Raw genomic sequence first — 15,780 nt, 5'->3', positions numbered from 1 at the left:
CGTCCCTCTCCGGAGTCTCCGAGCCTTCGAGCGACTTCGACTCCCGGAGGCCTTTGCGGCCGACCAGGGTGACTACGTTTCCCAGAGGCCTCTGCGGCGCCGCCACCGGAAGCGGCGAGCGAGTCGAGTGTCCTTGCGCGCGGAGCCGAGGGACCATGGTGCCCCGAGTGTGGTCGCTGATGAGGTGCGTGGGGCCGCCGGGCGGGCTCGGAGCCCCCGAAAAAGTCCCCGCCGGTGGGCACCCCCTCCGGTTTGCTCCCGACTGGATCTTCGAATTCCGTGGTGTCAGGTCCCCCATCGCCCAGATGGGGAAACTGAGGTTCAGGCGGGGAGGGGCTTCCCGAGATCTCCTGTCGCCTCCTTCCCGCGTCCCAGCGAACCCTTGCCTCCTGATTGTGTCCGAGACCCCTCGGAGCCTCAGTTGCCTCCTCTGTAAGGTGGGAATGCCGCACGCGCTGTTTCAGGAAGTTAACGCGTGCCCAGAGCGACGTATGACACAAGAAATGACCGGGGGCCCTTGGAAGCCCCTCGAGGGTTGCGCTCGGGTCGTGCCTCCCGGGGCTGGAAGACAGAAAGTCAGGGGTCTTAAGTCTTCACTATTCCGTGCTCTGTGCGGGATCACGCGTGACCCACGGTTCCTCTCCGGGACTTAGTTTCCCAGGTAAACGGGGCCGAGTAGCTCCGCTTTGCAGGGTAAATTGAGTACAACACTCAACGGGCGTAGTAGGCGTCAGGCAAGCCTCTGCGCTTCCAAAGTGCCTTCCGCTGCCTGGCTTCAGGTGTGGCGCTCCGAGGACTGTGGCAGCCCCGGGAGTCCAACTCCTCCCCAAAGTGGGCCTGGAGCCCCGAGGGTGGCCACTGGCGTCCCATGAGCTACTGAGCTGCTGTCCTTCCCTTCTCTGCCTGCAGGTTCCTCATCAAGGGCAGTGTGGCCGGGGGTGCCGTCTACCTGGTGTATGACCAGGAGCTGCTGGGGCCAAGTGACAAGAGCCAGGCTGTCCTTCAGAAGGCAGAGGAGGTAGTCCCCCCAGCCCTGTACCAGTTCAGCCAGTACGTGTGTGAGCAGACAGGTCTGAAGATACCCCAGGTACCCTGGGACTGGGAGTGAGGCTAAGGCTTGGGGGTGGGGGCCGTGGGGGGGTGTGGTGTCAGTTCTGGGGTGGCTTTTGGTCCCTGGTCCCTCCAGCCCTGCGCGGTGTTCTCTGCAGTGGGCTTTGTGCTGCTTTCCGCTGCCTCCGGAGGGGGCTGGGGCTCCTGGGCCCTCCCCTTTTCACCTGCCCCTTCTCCCCTCTCTTCCCAGCTCCCAGCCCCTCCAAAGTTTAACTTTCACATCCGCGACTCCTGGAATTCAGGTAGGCCCCGGTCCCTGGGCTTGGGGGTGGCGGCCCCTGATACCCCAGTCAGCACCCCCTGCCCCCATTTCCTGGCCATTCCTCTCCATCGTTCTCCTTCCTGCTCTGTGCACCCCCTGCAGATCTAAGAGAGGACAAGGGGTGGAGATTTCAGGGGGGTGGGAGCAAGATAGAGCCTCCGTTGAAGACAGGTCACTTTGGAGCTCACCGTGTGACTTCAGACAAGGCGAGGCCCTGCCCCATCTCTGCCTCAGTTTCCCCGTGTGGAACTGACCAGGCTGGAACTGGGGCCTCTCAAAGCCTTGCGGAGCTAGGGTTTCCGGGGGGAGCGGGGAAGCGGTGGCTGAGCCCTGTGGCTGAAGGCACTGGGCCTCCCTCCCCACAGGCATCATTAAGGTGATGTCGGCTCTGTCGGCGGCCCCCTCCAAGGCTTGCGAGTACTCCAGGGAGGGCTGGGACTACCTGAAGGAGCGAATCAAGTAGCCTGTCAGAGGAGGCCACCTGCCCCAGCCAGGAACAGGGGCAGGGATGCCATAGAGCTGGAGACTCCAGACTGGGACTGAGACCCCACGCCAAGGGCAGCTCCCGGCCTTGCTGGCCCAATAAAGGACTTTGGAAGTGTTCCCGACCCGTGTGCTTGCCCTAGGGGCTTGGGGTGGCCCGGCTGGTGCCAGAGCGAGGGGACCTGGGCTTCTGGTGCCTAGCGGCTCGTCAGAGCTTAACTCTGACCACAGGCATTGGTTCACCCCTTTGCTGTCTGGGCCCTGCCCGCTGAGTCCCCAGCCTGGTGTGGGGATTGAGAGCCGACGCTTGGCCCTGGTGCTCTGTAGGCAGTGCTCCGGGCCCAGGAATGAGCCAGTGCTGATGGCCTGCCCAGGTTGGGGGCCTCAGTTCGCGGAGGGCTGAGCCCCTGGTGGGGCGGTCTGGAGGTGGGGACTCGGCAGAGTGAGCAGAATTCATCTGTCTCCGTGGCCAGGAGCTCGTGTGGCCGCCGAATCTCCGACTGGCTCAGCTCACTGATCACCCCTGTCTAGTCTAGTCCTGGCCCTCCCTTGCCTGCTTTCCACCCTCAATCCCCCATGGTCTGGGGATTCCTGGGGACCGCAGGCTTCACGGTCATTGCAGTGGAGGGGGGCTCCCCGGCCCACAGAGGTCCTGCCTTCCCAGCGTCCCCTGCACCCCTGGGAAGCCTTTCTGCCCTGGATCAGCTGCCTGGTGACCAGAGTGTTCTTCCCCATCCGGCGGGACAAGAGGGTGGACCCTGAAAATACTCCCAGCCCCGAGGGCATCCCACCATGATGGCAGCAGGAGGAAACCTGTGCCCCAGATGGGCAATAGGCCGTGGGTTTGGGTGGGAGGCAGGGACTGGCCCGGGCTGCTCCTCCAGGAGCGGAGACCAGGCCTGGGTAATGGTGCCCTGAGCTGGGATGGGATCCCCCGTGCCTGAGAGTCGTGGGAGTTCTGTTGCTTGGTCTAGTGGTCGGGCTCCCCTAGGCCCCTGAGCAAGGAGAGGACAGCGGTTACACGTGAGGAAAGCAGAGACCAGAAGCCACTTCGTTTTGCAGGCCCTTCGGGGATGAGAAGCTGGCGCAGGTCCACGGGAGGTGTGGGGAGGAGTGTGGTAGTGGATGGGTGGCCTGGCCTGGTGCGTTTGGGGAGGGAGAGCCCAAAGTGACCTGCCACTCTGCTTTCCAGGAACAGTGTAGGTGGGCCCCCCGTGGCCAGTGGGCCCCTCCCATCCTGCCTGGGCCGTGGCAGGGGTAGGAGCAAGTCTAGGGCAAGGGCAGGACGAGTGGGGCCGGGGAACATCCCTGATCCTTGGGACCTCCCAGGAGGGAGCAAGCCCAGGTTCAGAGGTGAGGCCGGTAACGCACCCTGGCCTGACCCCCCCCCCATCCACGGAGCCCTTCTACAGGGAAGGAAGCAGATGGGGGGCCCATCGTACAGATGGAGAAACCCGCGTGCGTGGCCGGGTCCAAGCCCTGCTCCTTCCGCCTGGAGCCCAGGTAGTAGGTAGTTAGCTTACGCCCTCCCCTGGGCACAGGATTTCCAGTTGCCTCACTCCCATGACCCAATCCTGGGCCTTTGAAAACTGGAGGGTTTGTGGGGCGCCTGGGTGACGCCGTCGGTTAAGCGTCCAACTCTCGATTTCAGCTCAGGTCACGATTTCGTGGTTCGTGAGTTCAAGCCCTACGTCGGGCTTTACGCTGACAGAGTGGAGCCTGCTTGGGATGCTCACTCTCTCTCTTTGTCTGTCTCTGCCCCTCCCCTACTCTCTCAAAATAAACTTAAAAAAAAAAAAAAAAAAAGGCCTTTGAAAACTGGAGGGTTTGTGCTCAGGGCACGCGAAGCTAGGGCTGTAGCACGTGTCACGTGAGGCTCCTTGCGTCCTCACGACCCTCTGTTACCCTCACCACCATTTCACAAGGCGAGGCAGACCCGGAGGGAGAGAGGCCTGCCAGGGCCACCCTGCCGCGCTCTTGAACGACTCCCAGCAGAGCACATAGGAAGGGAAACCAGCCTTTGGAGGCAGGTCGTTAATGAGCCACCCTGGGAACGTGCTCGGCCCTTCCGGGGCCCCTCACCTCCATCCAGGCAGCTGAGTCCCGCAGGTCCATCGAGTTCTGGGCTTTGGGCAGCGTCTCTGCCGGCTGGCATCAGTAGGGCTGGTCACGGGAGCGACTGCCGTCCCTGCGGGGCGCGCCTGTGTCAGGTGGGGAGGGGGCCGTGAAGCGGGGGCTCCGAAAAGGCGGAGGTGGCCTGGGGCGGCCTGGGTGGGCAGGAAGGGCTTGAGGAAGCACCCGGCCACCCCCACGGCTGCGCACAGCCAGGCCCAGGGCAGCTGAGGAAACGGGCCGAGGCGGATGCACCTGTTAAGAGAGCGCAGAGCAAGCGGGGCTGGGTCATCTGACGGAGGAGATCCGATACCCCCAGGGCGCCGCTCCGGCTGCTCGAGGCCCCCCAGGCTCCCAGCAGCCCCGTGGGGATGGCCCACAAGGTTCCCCAAGCCTGAGGTTTCCGTCTACCCTGTTGGCCCCCCCGCCAGCTTTCCCTGCTTGCCTGGATGGCTCTTGTGTTCGGGGGCACGATGGGGGCCGTCCCCCGAAACAAGCTCTGGTGTGTACCCGCAGCCTGGGCCAGGGGTCAGCCGGCTGCTGGCCCCCTGCTCACACGGACCCAGCCACCAGCCTGCAGACTGGGGCGCCATTCGTGACTCCGCCATCCCCTCGTGCAGCCAGACCCAAACTCCTCTGTCCCCTTGTATCTGTCACCAGTGCCGAGACCACCTCCCTGGTCTTCCCACCTGCCCCTTCAATCTGTTTCCCAATGTCCCAAGATCGGGTCACTGCCCTACTCAGAAACCTTCTATGGCTCCCTGCTGCCCTCCCCTCGAGCCCAGACTCCTCAAAGGGCCGTTTCCTACAACACAGCTGGTTTTCACCACAGCCCTCCTGCCACCCTTCCTCCGGACTCCTACTCATCCTGCCCACATACAGCTCGGCCTCCGCCTACTCCGGGAAGTCTGCCCTGATCCCTCCTTCCCACCCCGGGGCTGAGTCTGGGCCTCGTGACCGCCCTGTGGGTGTCCCATCATGGCACTTACCGCTCCGGGGCCGCGTCTCCCCAGCTCAGCATCTCATGTGCTTGGGACCAGCCTGGGCACCATAGATGTCGAGCAGCACCCCCACCTCCCCCCCCTCAAATACCCGCAGACCCTGTCTCCTCAGTCCCGACAGCCACAGGCGTCTCCAGGTGCTGCCGGGTGTCTGCCCACTGGGGACGGTCATCCCAGCTAACAACCACGGCCTCGGGAGTTTGTAGCAGTCGCGTGTCCACTGTGACCAGCGACCACAGACTGAGGGGCTTGATGCAACCCATGTTGACCGCACCACAGATCAACACGAGTCTCGCTGGGCTACCATGCAGGTGTGGACGGGGCTGGCTCCTTCTGGGCGCTCCAGGGGGAGTGATCCATTTCCTGCCTTTTCGGCTTCTAGAGGCCACTGCACTCCTTGGGATGAGGGCCGCTTCGTCTCCAAAGCCGGCCGTGTCGTCTGCCGGTCTCCGGCTCCCCCGCCTCCCCACTCCCCCGTGAGGACCCTGGTGGTGGCACTGGGCCCACCCGGGTAACCCCAAGGAATTCTCCGTCTCCGGGTCCTGAACTGAATCTCATCTGCAAAGCCCCTTGGCCACGTTAGGTGCCGTATGTCCAGGTTCCAGCGATTGGCGTGGGGTCGTCTGCAGCCCCTCTGGAGAGGGGGTTCGTCTGGCCCCCCACATCTGAGGGCTTGATCTCATGTCTGTCTCCCCCTAGCTGTGGGTTGTGGGGGGACAGGAGCCCAGGCTGCCCCAATGGTTGGGCATCCCCAGGCCCGAAACAGGGCCAGACCCTACTTGGACATGTCAAAGATGGGAGCCCAGAGGGGCAACCAGCCTTGGTTGGTTCCCACAGACCAAGCGGCAGCAGGCCTCCCTCGCGCTACCGGTGTCCTACGCGGGTGGGTTGGACCTCCCATCCCAACCGGGTGGGTTGCATCCCCCCCCCGGGATGCAGTTCCACTCAGGAGATCCTAGGGGGTCAAAGCCACAGGGACAGGAGGTAGAAGGTGGGTGCTGGGGAGCAGCGTATAAGGGTTTGTGTTTGGGAAGATAGAAGGTTCTGTGGATGGGGGTCAGTGGTGGTGGCACAACGGTGTGCCTACGCTATTGCCACGGGCCTGTCTACTTAAAAATGGTTAAAATGGTAAATTTCATGGGATGTGTCTTTCACCCGATTAAAAGAAAAGCACAGCGGCCTGTTGAGCCAGGGGTGGGAGGCAGGGTGCGGGGGACAGAAAGCTCTGGCGTAAATCAGAGGCCCCGGAGGAAGAGGGACAAAACGGCGCAGGCTCAGCAGGCGGCAGGTGAGCGCCACCAGCAGACTGCTTCCGGAAACCTTAACGGTCCCTTTAAATAAAGCTGCCCCCGTCCGTCCTCCTCCCTCCTTCCCCGAAGGAAGAACCATGACTAAGTAAGCAATGCCGAGTATGATTCAACTTACAAAAACACGTGAAATGAAGAGAGACGACGCTTTAAATAAAGGGTATGTGAACAGAAACACATTTATTACAAAAAAACAAAAACCAAAAAAAAAAAAAAACACAAAAAAACATTCACATTGTATTGAGCTACAATATGGCAGCAGATAAAAAAAATTATTGTACACAGTTTAAGAGAAACTCCTAACAGAACATACTCTTGTTGCCACGTGACAGAACACAGGAATCCAAGCGCTTAGTAGCGGCGAGTGAAGCGGGTGTCGTTGGGGCGGCTCCCCCGGTTCTGGCCTCCGAATCCACCCTGCATTCCGCCGCGTGGGATCACGTGGCCCCGCGAGGCCCCGCCTGGGGCGAAGCTGCCGCGCCTACGACACGACACACACGGTTCCCGTGTCGTTCCCGGGTCCGAGGGGCCCGCCCCACACGCCCCCGTGTTCCGGGAGCAGCGCCTCCGGCGGGCAGAGGGAGGAGGTGGGTGGGGCGCCTCCCGGACTATTTGCACCCCGGTGGCCCAGGCGGGCCACCGTGCAGAGGGGAGAGGGCTGAGCTGGACGGGCGGCACAACACCTTACCCTGACATCCCTCCCCGGTTCATCATGTGACCTGGCCCAGAGTGCCCGGACATACTCCTTTCGCCACCTGCGAGACGAGAGATGCCGGTCACACGGTGCCTCTGCGCACCGTGGAGCGCACGTGGAGCGCAGAGGACACCGACGCGGGGCTCCCGTGACTCCAGTACCCTTCCTGAGCCACCCAGTGGACCCAGACCCCGCAGGCCCCCGCGGATCCACACGCCGGCCGTCCTTGCCGAGCGGCGGCAGAGAGGAGCTACCTGTGCCCACGTCGTCTTCCCGTGCCGGATGGCTTCTGTCCATCCCCCCTCCCTCCCCACATCCAGCCAGTAATGAGCAGGACCCCAAGGAGGGACAGCAGAGGAAGCCGTTCCCCGCCCTCGAGAAGCAGGGAGACGAGCAAAGACGGGCGTAAAGCAGGCGGAGCCTGAGCCTTCCGGGTGCTCCCCCACGAAGACAGACACGTCCCCGGCTGAGAGCCAGTCCTCACCTTGCCACCTCTTGTGGTCCCTGTCTACCATGCCTCCGTCAGCAGCACCCTGCCACGCACGGTCATCCTCTATTCTTCGGCCGTGGTCCCCCCAGTCACGTCTGCCCCTTAGGAAAAGATGCCTCTGATTTGGAGTGCCCCCCCCTGCGCCTTTCAGAATAGCAGGCGCCACGGGTTCCGGAAGGTGGGTTTCGCGTTCTGTGTTCCCGGTCCCCATCCTCTCTCCCTGAGCCAGGGCTCCTCAGGAACACACACCGATCCTGCCAGGGGCGTGTGAGGCCCCAGCAGGTGCCGTGGGGGGTGGGACACAAACCTGGGTGGAGGAGGCAGCCCCCGGCCCTCGCTCATCCTCTTGTCAGAGCCGTATCCCCAGCCGTCCCGGGAGTCCCGCCCATGGCGCTCTGGTCCCCCGTGGCGTTCAGGGTAATGCTGGACGTGAAAGAGCCAGAACAGAAAGAAGGCTTCGGTATCAAGCTTGGATCCCAAGGCCTTGGGACCAACAAGCTGATAATGACGACGACAGTGACAGTAACTCAGAAGTACTGGCGAGCATTCTACACACGGTCGTGTGCCACAGAGGCCGTTTCGGCTTGCTCAACAGCCACATCCTCAAAGTCCGTTCACGGACAAGTGAGGAAAACTGAAGAATGTGAACAACGGAGAAAGAAACCGAGGGATGAGATCTACCCTAATCCAGAAGGAGAGACTTCAGGCACCGAAGGAGAGAAGGCGCTGGGGCCTCGTGGCCACCCTGCGCCAGGAACAGACAGACAAGCAGCGCGCCTGGGCCCGGTGCTCTAGCCCCTAGGAACCTCCAGGACAAAATGGCCACTAGGGATCCTTTCACACGCACCCCAGACCCGGTGCCTCACCGGACCGACCACCAGCCACTTGTGGCGTGGTCCGTGGAACCTGCTGGCCTGGCCCTGTTCTATGAGCCATCGGAAGGACGGAAGGGAGAGCCCTTCTAGGAGTGGCGGGTTCTCGTTCTAGGAAATGCTGTTCTCAACAAACGCTCACCACTGGCCCTTCACCCGAAGCCTGCCCTGCTTGCCGGAAGGGCACCCCAAGCTTTAGGGAGCTGGTGAGGCGGCTTCGGCCCCACTGTTGCTCTCGTGATCCCACAAACCCAACCTGTAGCCCTGTGGTCTTTTGCTCCAAGATCGCATTCTAAGTGAGAAAAGCCTAGAAAGGAGTCCTGGTAATGAAGCCTCTTGGACGGATGCTCCGGCTGCCCCGTGGCCGCACGCGTCCGTGCTTCCGCGCCTGCTAGGCCAGGAGCTCGCCGGGGCCGGGGCCAGCCTGCCACACGGGAGCCCTGGCCACGTGTGCTTCCGCCTCCTGCCTCCACGGGCCTCGCATTCCCAAACGTGTGCGGACACCTCCCTCGACCAAAGTGGGGGAGGTGGGGCTCAACTGTACCAGATGGACAAACACAGCACTGTTCCTTCCAGGCACAAAGCCAAAGCCGAAGTGTCCGGGCAGGACAACAGCTGCTTCAATGAGACCCTGAAGCCCCACTTCCATAAGGAACCTGCAGGACACACCAGCTTGTAAAAAAACAAAACAAAAAAAAAACCACAACAGCTCACGATCCAGACCACTTCCTTTCGACAAACGGAAATATCTACGAACAAGCAAGCTTTTCTCGGCAGCCTTCCAAAGACACCGAACCGACAGAGAACACTTTGCACAAAGCCGATCTCTAGCTCTGCCCGGTTTTTCACAGGGTAGCCACACTCTCCTGCCCACCGACCAGCTGGTGTAACGGCTCAGCAAGACCCCGAGAGCCTGTGCTGGTGTCCCCTTCTGTGTCCCATGTCACTGCCTGCATCCAGGGCAGCACCAGGGTTACTAAGGACAGCACACACAAGAGAAAACATCCTTTCAGGTTTGGGAGCGCTTCAGCCCATAGCGGCAGGAGAGAGCAGCCAGGGATTAGCAGCTGCGTGTCAGGAGCCGGGCCAACCGGTGTAGACATGGCTGTCAACCCATTTAGCCCCCACACCCTGAGCAGCGGGGAGTGAGCGCCCTCACTTCAGAGTTGGGAGACAAGTGCTCAGCACAGTGCTGACACCAGAATGCGACTCTGGTTCTGGTTCCGGAGCCTGGACATTTAACCACCGAGCCCCACTTCACCAAAGAGAACCGCCAAGAGCGGGTGTAGATTCAGTTGCTCTTCAGATTCACCTCCAAGAAGAGGAAAAAGAGGCACGCGACGACCGCTCCGGAGGTAGCAGGGGACCCGCTGGGTACGGCCAGGACTACGCAGTCCCCAGCCACGCCCTCAGGAAGCGAGGAAGGAGGGCAGACAGAGCCGCGCTCCAGCAGGGAAAGGAAACTCACGGGCAGCAATTGTGCCCCCACGCCGCCCTGACCACAACCTTCCGGAATTCCTCCCCGCACCCCCCGATATTTCAAGTAAACCCACTAAAGAGTCAGCGCGATGTGGAGAAGTTCTTAATCTAAACGTTCGACAAGTAAAAGAAGAAACTCCAGCATATTTTCTAACCTGTGAGTCCTGCAAAGCACGGGCCCCTGGCCTCTCATGGGCTGAGCTGTGCAGACGGTGACGATGGAGCCCTTGAGACTCACCCAAGGCTCCTTAGCCATTGATACAGATACGGCATTTAGCTACTTCGCTATTCAGAAGTGAACAGAACCTCAGCTGAGGAGGGAGACAGCATGGAGAGAGAATCGATTCCACGGCAAAATCCGTGGCTGCAACTCAAGTTTCTGACTCACCTGTCCTTCTCTTTCTCCCATCATGGATCTTGAACCTTCTCTCCTGAAAAAGGAAATTTAAATGAAAACATAAGAAGAGAAGATAGGTCGGCTAGACAACCCCCCCCCCCCCCCCCCCTAGAAAACATTTCCCAAACCGAACCCAGGTTATTCATAGCCTGAAGGTCTCAAAGCCTGGAAGGGCCAACCCTAGTCCTTCATCATTCAGAACGAGAGGAAAAGAGAACTTGTACAAATGGGCAGGGTCATTGGGAGCCTGGCTGACCTGTCGACAGAGTGGTCAGGGTAGCGGCCCCGGTCCCTGTGGTCAAAGTCATGGAAACGGTCCTGGCGGTTGAAATCAGAATGGTAGCGCTCATCCAGAGCGGCCCGCTTTGCTTCCGGCCAGTAGGCATCGTCTCGCCTGGAGGGGGAATAAAGAAGTGATATAATTTCTCCTTCGAGTTCATAACCTTTGCGGAGCTGGTGAACCGAACCCTCAAACTGTCCCTGGCTCCTGTCATTCCACAGAATGAGAATTAACTTTTTCGTCTTTGCTACACAAGCTGAGAGGGGCCAGTAGGGTGATGTGGGATCCGACTGAAGGACCCCCTTCTATTCTATCCAACAAGCCTCACTTGACCCTAAAGAGAAGAGCTTTGGTTTCCCTAACAGGAGGGGACGTGGGCACACCTGCACACCCGCAGGTCGCCTCCGGGAACAGCACATGGCCTCAATCTATCAGGACAGCAAGCGAGAGTGGTGACCCCCAGCTCTCCTCAGTGCACTACCTCTTTTCCTCCAACGTGAACTTAACCCAGCAAAGACACCAGTGGGGGGACGTTGAGAAGCACCTGAAATAATACTGTTGCAAAAACATGCATGACCGTAACGGACTCCCAGCAGCGGTGTTTTGCACAAAGGCATCAAAAATCCTAAAAGAGCTTGAAGGCCCTCGAAAGAAGTCCTGCTGGATATTACACGCAATCCACGCAATATCCACACAGTAGAGGGAGGAATACAAAACGTGGTTCTTCCCGAGTGGCGATGCGTGCAGAAAAGCTGGTCATATCAGTGCTGGGATTACCACCCTGGACTCCCACCAGCAAGGACTAAAACCGGGCCCGTTTTTCACTGAGGCTAGCGTTGGAGCACGCCCAAGTCACGTCGGTATGTCCAGGGAATTAAAGTTAATATTACTGGAAACGAGCCACAACAAAGGGCTACGATGACAAAGCCTACACGGAGGCCTGAAGAAGTTTCTTCCGGGCGCGGGTCACCCCCCTCCGCACCTGACTCGCATGTGGCCCCGGGCTGAAGAACTCCCTTCCCTCGGGGGTTCTGTGCTAGGACTTGAACGTGAGGCTTTCTTAGGCGCTGCTCTACCCACTTCCCCACTGACCCCTAACGATCTCAGGTGCCCGACGAACAGCACGACGTCAAATCGAGCCGTAGCCCGTACGCGTGCGGCCTCTGAAACGAGAATCTCGCGGAAGCGCGACGTGGGGGACCCTCGCCCGATCCTAAAGGCCACAGGCCGCCTCGGGGGCGGCGGCTAAGGGCAGCTAGGCTCACCGGCCGTCCACGTCGTAGGGCCTCCGCACCGCGGGCCGCCGCTCCTGCTCGTAGCGCAGCTCCTGCTGGCGCCGCAGCTCCTCGCGCTCGCGGTGGATGCGCTCCTGCTCCCGCCGGCGCTCGTGCTCCACGTGCATGCGCTCGCGCTCCAGCCGCTCCCGCTCCATGCGCTCGCGCTCCAGGCGGTGGCGGTGGAAGGCCAGCCTCTCGCGGGCGATCTCCAGCCGCTCGCGCTCCTCGCGCTCCCACTGCGCCTGCATGCGCTGCTCCCACTCGCTGCGCTCGCGCACCCTGCGGGAGAGCAGCTGCTGGAGGGGCCGCGGTGCCGGAGGCGTCACCCGGCCCGGCCACGGCTCCCGCCCGCCCGGAACGCGGACCGGCCCCCGGGAGCCCGGCCAGGGCGTCGGTGCGGGGGCGGCAGCCCCGGGGTGCCGGCACGGGCTCCGCCGCCGGCTCGGTGCCCCCCAGTTCGGTCCCCGAGCGGCGGGAATCAGAGCAGAGAGGCACGGGCACGTAGGGGCTCCGCCAGGATAGGAGCTGAACCTCACTTCCCGAAACCTCGTCTGCAGATCAAGCATCTGATTCCACGAAACAGTCCGTTAAAAAGAAGAAACAGAACACACTTGCCACGGGAAATTAAGTCTCGGTCAGGACCTCTTGTCCCTAAATGAGCTTCAGTCACCCCGGGACGGGGCGAGTGCACTAGAATTGAAATCCTGACGATGTTTGTAAACTCAGATGAGTTTACCGACAGGCAGCCCGTGGTGGCCGAGCGAAGGGCCGGGGAGCCCGCCCAGCCCGAGGGCGCGGCCAGCTCTGCTCTTGTTAGGGACGCCGGCTACACCCCAGCGCATTTCCTGCCAGTCCCTGTACGTGTGACACGGAAGACAGTGGCCACGTTGTCCCCATTCCACCCGTTGCTACGCCTTTACAGACACCTACTTATACCGGCAGAAACGCATACTCTTGCCTCACTGCCGGGTTTTGGACGAGAATGGCTACAGCCTCCTTGATTAATGCGACATGTCCAGGCCCTCCCACATCCACCTTTACAGGTCGAGGGCAAGGGTTCAGGAAAGGCCCCGTGGAGCGGACAGGCCACGGTTTATACAAGCAGCACCCAGAGGCAGACCTTTTGATGGTCTCCTTTCACAAGCTCACAATCGGAGGCTTTCTCATGCACAAGTTCCTCTAGGGCAGGTCTGGAGAAGTGGCACTTCTAGGTCTGGGGCATCAGACTCAGCCGCGCGGGCCTCCGCGGAATCCCTCTCCAGGGGCCGCGCCCCCGTCCCCCACACTGGAATACGCACACAGTGCACCCAACCAAACCGGCAGAAGCAAAAACTGGTCTCACGGCTCTTTTCACGCGCGCTCCCGGTGCCCAGTGAAGCCTGCCTCCCTTCGTCCTGAGTCCTGCGGCACCTGACCCGTCCCTTCTGTCAACTCGCTCCTGTCCGTTTCCTAGCAGGGTTTTTTTTGCCTCCTTGCATTTACTTCACATCACGTTTATTCCCATCCCTCGTGGATCTTTCACGTACAGACAGAAGTTACATTTCCTCTCGGCCAACCTCTCCTTCCGGCCCCTGACTCTTGAACACACCAACTTCCGCTGTATACGGGTGTTGTCAGCTTTCATGTTTGTGTTCTGTCACCAGCTGACGGGGACTGTTTTGCCACTGACGGGAGCTACAGACCCAGAGGGCCGACCGAAGGAATAGCCAAGGGACTTGAAGCTATTAAAGGATGGGAGAGCCCATCCTTTTGTCCCTGGTGAGAAACGTCACTACTGACATATGAAGTCCCCACATGCGCATGGGTCAGCTCTGTGGCCCTACGTCACTTCAACACAAGGGCCCTTTGTCCGGCGCCCGTCCCTGCGCAGCAGGAAGCTGTGAGTGCACGCACCCCAGAAAGGCCGTGCCTCGCCCCCTCTACTCATTCTTACTCTGCCAGTTTTACGAGGGCTGTTTATCTTTTCAACTATAGTTTAAGAATTGTTTCTTTGTAGGAAAACTGTCATACGGTGTGTTCAGTACCGCTTGTGTTTAGTTTTTAAAATTTCTGGAGACTTTTTCTTTAGCTATTTTAAGGATGGGGACATCTCTGCTCTCTCCCTGCGTGTGTCCCACTGTTTCTCTCCCTTCCGACCGCTCTGGGGGCACACCGGGTGTGTGAACCAGCACTGCTAGGCATTTCAACTCCCTGCCGTTACCTCCCAGAATCATCAAGAGATGGGCCTATCTGCATGAGAAGATCATTTGAAAATAACCGCAGGATGAAAGAGCACAGCAAGTCTACTGAAGGCCAAAGGAGCAACTAGGTTTAAAGCAATATCCCACCCACAGGGGGCTCTGAAAATATGCCCCCATGACATGGTCTGACTAGTCCAGAGACAGAAGCAAACCAGGTAACACTGCTGGACACGGACTCACCTCCGGGACTCAGAGTCTCTCGACTTCCGAGGCTCTTTGACTTTATCAAAAGACACAACAGACCGCTTCTCTCTGCTGGCCGATTTGCGATCCTGGCTCTTAGAAACCTGGTTCACCAAAAAATATGCACAAGTTAAGGTAGAAATGACAACAGGAAGAATCAGGCAAGTCCACATCCAAGCATCCAACACGAAAATTGGAAATGAACGTTAACATTTAATGGGACAACCAGTTAACAGGGTGTTCCCTCCTAAGAAACTTCATGTTTTCCTGACCATACTTAAAAATCAAAACGTCATCACCATGCCAAAATATCCAACGAGAATTTTCAACAGGGTCAAAATAGAAATATTATCTCCCTAAACCTTTTTATATGATGAAAGCCAATTTTTTAAAAAACGTATTTACTTATTTTAAGAAAGAGGGAATGAAAGCAGGGGACGGGCAGAGAGAGAGAGGGAGACAGAAAATCCCAAACAGGGGCTCGATTTCACAAACCGTGAGGTCATGACCTGAGCCAAAACCAAGAGTCAGACGCTCAACCAACTAAGCCACCCAGGTGCCCCAAAACCAATTTTTTTAATACTTGGTCTTCTGCATCTAAAATAAACTCCTTGGAGGGATGCCTGGGTGGCTCAGTCGGCTGAGCGTCCGACTTCGGCTCAGGTCATGATCTCACGGTCTGTGAGTTCGAGCCCCGCGTCGGGTTCTGTGCTGACAGCTCAGAGCCTGGAGCCTGCTTCAGATTCTGTGTCTCCTTCTCTCTCTGACCCTCCCCCATTCATGCTCTATCAAAAATAAGTAAACGTTAAAAAAAAAAATTAAAATAAACTCCTTGGAGCGCCTGGGTGGCTCAGTCGGTTAAGCGTCCGACTTCAGCTCAGGTCACGATCTCACGGTTCATGGGTTAGAGCCCCGCGTTGGGCCCTGTGCTGACAGCTCGGAGCCTGGAGCTGCTCTGGATTCTGTGTCTCCCTCTCTCTCTGCCCCTCCCCAGCTTGCACTCGGTTTCTCTCTCTCTCTCTCTCTCTCTCTCTCTCAAAAATAAATAAAACATTGAAAAAATAACATAACATAAACTAAACTCCTTACTCTCAACTCTTTACTCCTGTTCTTTTCCTTCCTAACTAAACATGCAGTGAGTGCCCAACCATGGCTACCTCTAGTATAGCAGAGGATTCCTGATTTGTGTGACTGCGTTATCTTTACGAGATCTACCCATCTTAGCCCTGGGACTCATACTTCCATTTTGCCATTTTCCACTCATTTTACATAAAATAACCGTAAAAGTGGTCACATGTATTATAACATGTGCACACACAAGCATGCTGGAAGTTTGCAGAACTGGAACACTGGCTTGCAACAGCTAAAACGATTTGCCATCTCGCAGCACAGGGTACCATGGCAGGCCCGAGGCTGGCGCCTGGGAACCTGGCATTCAGAGTGTCTCCAGCTGACAGTCCCAGGGTGGTCACTGTGCCTAGACTGTGCCCACTGTGGTTTCTGCTCAACACCTGCTTTCCTCTTCGAATTCACGAATTTTGGTATATATCTAGCAGAACGTCTAGGTAACCAGCCCCCAAATAACAACCTTGG

The 15,780-nt window shown here is 58.9% G+C and overlaps 2 protein-coding genes across 6 annotated transcripts in view; one reads left to right on the top strand and one right to left on the bottom strand.

Moving 5' to 3' along the window:
- Positions 1–22: 22 nt before the first annotated feature.
- On the top strand, positions 23–3,685 carry MICOS13 (mitochondrial contact site and cristae organizing system subunit 13). 4 transcript variants are annotated; one of them, XM_053898174.1, is made up of 4 exons: positions 23–184; positions 910–1,018; positions 1,301–1,352; positions 3,507–3,685. In XM_053898174.1, exons 1-4 carry the CDS (start codon positions 156–158, stop codon positions 3,668–3,670), a joined length of 354 nt encoding a protein of 117 aa, XP_053754149.1. In that variant the 5' UTR covers positions 23–155; the 3' UTR covers positions 3,671–3,685. The 4 variants fall into 4 exon arrangements, with proteins under 4 accessions (XP_053754149.1, XP_053754148.1, XP_019286337.1 ...); XM_053898173.1 differs by having other exon boundaries at positions 910–1,087; XM_019430792.2 differs by lacking the exon at positions 3,507–3,685 and adding an exon at positions 1,738–1,975.
- A 2,744-nt stretch (positions 3,686–6,429) lies between these two features.
- Positions 6,430–15,780, bottom strand: part of SAFB (scaffold attachment factor B) — a 36,176-nt gene continuing 26,825 nt past the window's right edge. The window contains exons 14-21 of one of the 2 annotated variants that reach the window (XM_019430719.2): positions 14,185–14,291; positions 11,753–12,043; positions 10,464–10,601; positions 10,199–10,241; positions 7,767–7,882; positions 7,454–7,560; positions 6,964–7,030; positions 6,430–6,756 (exon numbers count right to left, since the gene is read on the bottom strand). In XM_019430719.2, the coding sequence (XP_019286264.1) occupies positions 6,627–6,756; positions 6,964–7,030; positions 7,454–7,560; positions 7,767–7,882; positions 10,199–10,241; positions 10,464–10,601; positions 11,753–12,043; positions 14,185–14,291 (999 nt within the window). In that variant the 3' untranslated portion in view covers positions 6,430–6,626. The remainder of the gene's footprint in view (positions 6,757–6,963; positions 7,031–7,453; positions 7,561–7,766; positions 7,883–10,198; positions 10,242–10,463; positions 10,602–11,752; positions 12,044–14,184; positions 14,292–15,780) is intronic. The other variant, XM_019430720.2, reaches the window with a different exon arrangement.

Source organism: Panthera pardus, unplaced genomic scaffold (genome assembly GCF_024362965.1).
Source record: "Panthera pardus isolate Hobbes unplaced genomic scaffold, ASM2436296v1 HiC_scaffold_8, whole genome shotgun sequence".
Taxonomy (NCBI): Eukaryota; Metazoa; Chordata; class Mammalia; order Carnivora; family Felidae; genus Panthera; species Panthera pardus.
This window is presented reverse-complemented; position numbering and strand designations above follow the sequence as displayed.

Bases quoted from the DNA above. Each gene is read 5' to 3' on its own strand.
- MICOS13 (XM_053898173.1), top strand. From the start codon at position 156: ATGGTGCCCCGAGTGTGGTCGCTGATGAG. The intron at 185-909 runs GTGCGTGGGGCC...CTCTGCCTGCAG, and splicing joins CGAGTGTGGTCGCTGATGAG to GTTCCTCATCAAGGGCAGTG. The intron at 1,353-3,506 runs GTAGGCCCCGGT...TCTCGATTTCAG, and splicing joins CCGCGACTCCTGGAATTCAG to CTCAGGTCACGATTTCGTGG.